This window comes from Cebus imitator, unplaced genomic scaffold, assembly GCF_001604975.1.
Source record: "Cebus imitator isolate Cc_AM_T3 unplaced genomic scaffold, Cebus_imitator-1.0 Scaffold399, whole genome shotgun sequence".
Lineage (NCBI taxonomy): Eukaryota > Metazoa > Chordata > Mammalia > Primates > Cebidae > Cebus > Cebus imitator.
In genome coordinates, this window is record NW_016107714.1 from 247,143 (window position 1) to 253,028 (window position 5,886).

The 5,886-nt window shown below is 55.7% G+C and overlaps 1 protein-coding gene across 1 annotated transcript in view; it reads left to right on the forward strand.

Annotated features, from left to right (window-relative positions):
• TET3 (tet methylcytosine dioxygenase 3) overlaps positions 1-5,886 on the forward strand; it is a 118,978-nt gene continuing 113,092 nt past the window's right edge. Inside the window, exons 1-2 of the mRNA XM_017508691.2 lie at positions 1-248; positions 1,094-1,822. Of these exons, the coding sequence (XP_017364180.1) occupies positions 1,520-1,822 (303 nt within the window). The 5' untranslated portion in view covers positions 1-248; positions 1,094-1,519. The remainder of the gene's footprint in view (positions 249-1,093; positions 1,823-5,886) is intronic.

The window sequence follows — 5,886 nt, forward strand, 5'->3', positions numbered from 1 at the left end:
GAGTCCCGCGGACGCCTTCATTGCTGCTGCTGCTGCCGCCGCGGCCGCCGCTGCCTCTTCCTTCCTCCTGCGCCGTCCCCTCCTCGGCCCGGGCGGGGGGCTCCGCGCGCCGAGCTCGGTCGGGCCGGGCGCTCCAGGAGGTGGGCGCCCCAGGCGGCGGCGGCGGCGGCCGCGACGGTGGTGGCGGCGGCGGTGCGGGCCGGCAAACTTTGCCCCTTTGTGCGCTCCGCCCCGGAGGCGGCGGGCAGGTCGGTGCAGTCGGTGCCTTTCCGGCTCCGGAGTGGGGGAGGGGCGGCGGGAGGCGCGGGGGGCCCGGCCCGGCCCGGGGGAGGGGGCGGCCCGGAGCCGGCGGGGGGCCGCTCCTCCGGTGCGGGGGGCCGGGCGGGGGTGCTGCGGGGCGCTGTGCCGCGGAGCTGGGCGGGGGCGGCGGGGCGGGGGCGGGGGCTGCGGAGCCGCGGGAGCCGAGTGGCGGAGGCCCCAGAACAAAGGAGCCCGAGTGGCGGCGCGCGCGCGGCCCGGCCCGCGGCTCGAGCGCGCCCCCCTCCCCGAGCCCCTCGGCTGCGCCGGCCGACCTCCCAAGTCCGGCCGGCGGGCTGCGCTCGGGCGGCGGGGCGGCTGGGCGGCGAGGCGGCGGGCGCGGGCTGCCCCGGGCGCGCCCGCACCTCCAGGCCGCTTCCTTGCCGGGGGCGCCGGGGCAGCCCCGCAGAGCGAGGCTCTCAACAAACTTTATTTTGAAAGCTCAGCTCCGTGTTGGAGGGCCGGGCGGCCTCCAGCCAGGGTGTGTGGGGGAATTTGGGTGAAACTCTCACTCACCCGTGGGGGTAGGGAAGAGAGCAACTTTCTTAGAAATCGCACCTTGGCCACCCCCTTGAATACTTTGTCCAGGGCCCCCAGCAACCCTGAGGCCCGAGGCCGCCTCCCTCAGACAGGTAGCGGGTGCTGGGTGCGTCCTGTCTGAGGTTCTGGGTAGGACCTCATTTGAGCAACCCCATCTGTTCCCCCATTTTCTCTTTTCCCAGAAGCAGGAAGAAGTGACACGTGAAAGTTGTCCCTGAGCCCCGAGTGATGCGCTTCCCCTTTCTGTCTTTTTCAGGCAGCGCTGCCTTCTCCAGCGTCCAGACCCTGGAGGAAAAATACCAGGAGAAACTGCTCACTCAGCTCTGACCCCACCACACCCCCACTTGCTCACCTAATGCCTGGGTCCAGGGTGGGTAAGGGTGAAGAACCCACCGGGCCAAGATGATCCTTTTTCTGGGGACTGCTGCTGGTGTCCTCCCCCAGATCCCGGGCCCCAGCAGGTGGGAGAGTGGCCCCCTACGGAGCCCGATCAGACTGCTGCAAAGGAGGTGAAGAGGGGTTGAGAAGAGGCATCCATCTGGGAGACTGAAGCCACTTGCCTTCATCCTTATAAACTCTTGACTGTTCTAGGCGAGAAGGACCTGTTGGTGGCCTTTGCAGGTGGCAGGAAACTGGACTGTGGTTCTGCCCCTGCACCTATGCCCCCATCTCTGGCAGCATCATGAGTCAGTTTCAGGTGCCCCTGGCCGTCCAGCCGGACCTGCCAGGCCTTTATGACTTCCCTCAGGGCCAGGTGATGGTAGGGGGCTTCCCGGGGCCTGGGCTCCCCATGGCTGGGAGTGAGTCCCAACTCCGAGGGGGTGGAGATGGGCGGAAGAAACGGAAACGGTGTGGTACTTGTGAGCCCTGCCGGCGGCTGGAAAACTGTGGGGCTTGCACTAGCTGTACCAACCGCCGCACGCACCAGATCTGCAAACTTCGAAAGTGTGAGGTGCTGAAGAAAAAAGTGGGGCTTCTCAAGGAGGTAAGCCAGCCCTTGCTAGGCTACCCTGTCCCTTCCTCGAGGGCATGGTCATCCTGAGGGTCTTGCTTTCAAGCAAGGCTTGTCCAGTTGAGCCCATTCTCCCATTTCTGATCCTCTTGGTCCAACTTTGAGTAGGAGTGTAACAGACATGTTTGGGCTCCTTTGCAGCGCTGACAGTTTGTATGAGAGTAACTGGGAAGAAGGGAGCTCCGAGCTGGCACCCTCATCTCTGATGTTTGCATTTGATATGAGATGGTGATGTCTACCTTTATCTCTAGAAGTTTCTGGTCCTGCTGCTTGAAGCCTCATATGTATTTCAAGGTCATGCTAATGCTTGAATGACTTGGGTAGTGATGGTGTAAGATAAGGGATGGAGGCTGATGGATTCTGAGAGAAAGTTTTGTGTTGACAGGGTGGTTTTATGCTGCCCTGATGGAGTGGGATGCTTCTTTCATCGTTTTTCTCAGATGGCCAGAGAGCCAGTTGAAACTGTTTGGGAATCTAATGAGAAACTGGTGGTTTGGGTTCCCCTATTTTAGTACTTCTTGCAGTCAAAAACTTTATCTCTGTGTTCTCAGAACCTGGCACAGTTCCTTGGCAGGTAGTAGGGACTCAGATACTAATTGCATGAATGGATAACATGCTTTTGAGACACTGTCAACCCCAGGGAGGTGTACTCCCTTTATTTGGGGGTAACAGGGTAGAGGAGGAAAGGAGGATTTGGGATGAGAGCAGGCAGGGCGGGAAGAAAAGGAGAGACAGTGACCTTACATTGGCCATCTTTCCCTTCCATCATAGTGGCGGACTGCCGGCTTGGGTTTGGTGACAGCCGCGACAGCAGAGAGTTGGCAGAAGTAGGGCAGAGTGAAGTTGAGCAGCTTAAGAGGAGCAGTGTAGCCGCTGAGGTCGCTCCAGGCAGGGGAACTGGCGCTGGACAGAGACAGAGGCCTGCGCTGTCTTGGAGCTCCCCCTTGCTCTACCACTCATTTGTCCAAGGGCCCAGACAACTCAGGCCCCCTCTCTGGGTCTGTCTTTTCCTACTTTACCCTTTCGGCTGGGCTGGAAGCTGCTTGCTTCTCAGGACTAGGGCCCCTGTGGCTGTGATAGGCTGGCAGTGGGCTGGCAGCTCTTGCTCAGGGTTTCCCTGACTGCTCAGTGCAGAGCTGCATGGCGAGCTGGTGGGGCTGTGGTCCCGTGGCCGGGAAGAAAGATTTAAGTGTAGGGGATGGGGAGGTGGGGTTGCTGGATATTTCTGCCCTTTCTCACCTTGTCTTGTCTGCACCCTGTGGAAGCTGTATGTCCTGACCCAGGGACTGCAGACTCGGGGCCCTGTTTCCCCTGTCTCTGGTTAAAGCAGACATCTGGATCACATTTGCAGCCACCAGCCCCAGCCTGGGAGACCTCTCTGTTGCTGGTGTTGGGGGGAGTTAGCATCCTGCTGGCCCAGTGCTCCGTGGGTCACTACTGAAAGCAGGATGCTATGAAGCTGGGGAGGCTTTACTTCTGGACATAAGAGCTGGTGCTTCGGTGTAAGGAGGAGCTGCTGAGTCTACTTTGTAAAGCTTGATTCCTTTGCGCCCTTCTAGCATTCCTTTTCTTCCCCAGCCCCCATTGTCTCGCTCAGTTCCTCCCATACTCAAACTGGAGGAGTGAGGATGCTGAGCTTCCTGGGCTAGATGTTCTTGGAAGCAGTGGCTCTTGTGAACCGAGTTGAAGTGCTGCTTTTGGCAACAACAGAACATACCTGAGTAAAAGGGGCTGGGAGTGAGGCCAGGGCGTTGTCATCCTCTGGGTAAGCTGTCAGCCCAGGCTGCCGGGTGGTCTTGGTTAAGATATCATGGATCTGGGGTGGCTCAGGCTTAGAGACAACCCTGCTGAGAGGTGTCTGCTTCCCTGTGGACCTTGCCATGGCCAACTGCCCCTCTAAGCCCCAGGGTCAGGTAAGGTGAGGCTGGATGGTCTTGGGTGTCCAAGGACAAAGGGTCTACATGCTGATCTGTGGATCAGTGCTGGCCCACAGTGGAGTTCTCTGTTTCTAGAGAAACAAAAGGGGACAGTGGAATAAGTTTTTTCATAAAGCTAGCTCTCTGTGAATTAAAGAGCCTTCTACCTTTTTCTAAGGATAGGTCCTTTCTACTTCTTGATGTTTAAAATATGCTTTCTTAAAATGTGCTTTGTGAAGTGAAGGTGTGAGGAAAAAATAGACTTTTTTTTTTTTAAGTCTTTGCTTGGTAAAATACAAAATGGTAACCAGTACCTGTGTGACTCTTTTTTTTTGGGGGGGGGGCGGTCTGTGAAGGCTGAACGCCAGGGAGTCACTGTCCAGGCTATGCTGCATTTAGTGGGCATATCTCTGGCATAATTGAAAAGCTGAGACATGCCTGAGAGACTGCCTGAGTGGATGAGACCCCAGGACCAGCCCAGCATTTAACAGATGCTGGGGACTGCTGGGACCATAACCATTAGATCTTAGCAGCTGTGTGGCAGAGGGAACATGTCCCGGGATTGGGGAGGTTGTTTTGGCAGTGACTGTTCAGGTGGGGCAGGACGTAGTATCCTAGGAGCCTCTCGGACATCAGACCATCTACCTGCGCCCTGCTGCGTGGCATTTCCTCCTCTGTGAGAGTGCTGTGCTCCCCTGGCGACTCCTCTGTACTTCCCTTCTGTCTCCATCTCTCCTAGCTGTCTTTGGGGCTTCCTTTGAACTGTCTGCCTACAGCTGCTTTATATCATCCTGTAAGGAGATTATCTTGGGTTTTCCATCTTCTTTCCCTGCTCCTCACTCTTTTTCTCAGTGGGCTTTGGGGGTGAGGAGGAAGGGTGCAGGGGAATCCCTCAGAAAAGAAGTTCAGCATTTTAGGACTTTAGCCAGGTCTCTGCCAGATTTGAGACAAGATACCTTGGAATTTGGAATCTTTTAACAATATCAGAACACCTGATGAATCCTTGCCTATCATGCTGGTAGTTCTATATTGCTGAGGTTGGAGGCTGTGGAGAGAAATGCTTTCAGGCTGGTCCCAGCATCAAAGGGAGAATTGACTGGAGAAGTAGAAGTGATGAAAATCTTTAGGATGGGCCTTCCTGCTCTGGGGGGAGGTGACTACTTCTCTGGGTCCTAATGTGAGGCTGGGGTGGGTTGGTAGTCGCTGTGATCTTCCTTCCTAGTTCCAAGAATAATTTAGAGGAGGCTGTTTGATTTCATATTCTTTCTATCTGAGTGGTGGCTTGGTAGCACAATGAAGATGACTGATTAGAAAAGTCGGGTTTGCTGAGTATGGAGGCACAGAAGGTAGGGCCCAGAACCCAGAGTAAGTGCTGTGCCCTTACTGTCTTGGGCGACCAGTGCTCCATCCCTTCTGTGTCTGTTTTCTCAGTTGTAGGATGGGAGCAACCCTTCTTTGTAGGGCTGTCATGAGGATTAAATGGGATAAAATGTGTATAATATCTGGCACATACAGTAGTAGGTAATCAATGCATGATGGCAAAACATTCCTAAACATCTAGAAAGGGATGAATCTTTATGCATAAACAACTGTGGATTTGTCTTTGAGCTGTAAAGATGCAATGCACAGGCTGGGTATGGTGGCTCACTTTTGTAATCCCAGAGTTTTGGGAGGCTGAGGCAGGAGGATTACTTGAGACCAGCCTGTACAACATAGCAAGACCACGTTGCTACAAAAAATAAAAAAAGAAAAATTAGCCAGGCATGGTGGCAGGTGCCTGTAGTCCTAGCTCCTGGAAAGACTGAGGTGGGAGAATCGCCTGAGTCTGGGAATTTGAGGCTGCAGTGGGCCATTGTCGGGCCACTGGACTTCAGCTTGCATACAACTCCAGACGAAATGCAAATTACGTGTTTATCTCAAAGCATTCCCCCCACTTGTTCATAGAAGAACCGTGAGGCAGAACCATAGAGCCAGGCGGAGGGAGGGAGGGAGGAGTTTGGTAGCCTCCATGTGGGGGAGGAGGCTAGACACCAAGGAGTCGCTATGGTCCTGGGCTTGACTGAAAAGTTGCCCACGGGTCAGGGAAGTGAATAACTGTTAGAAGAATAACCCTTTACCAAA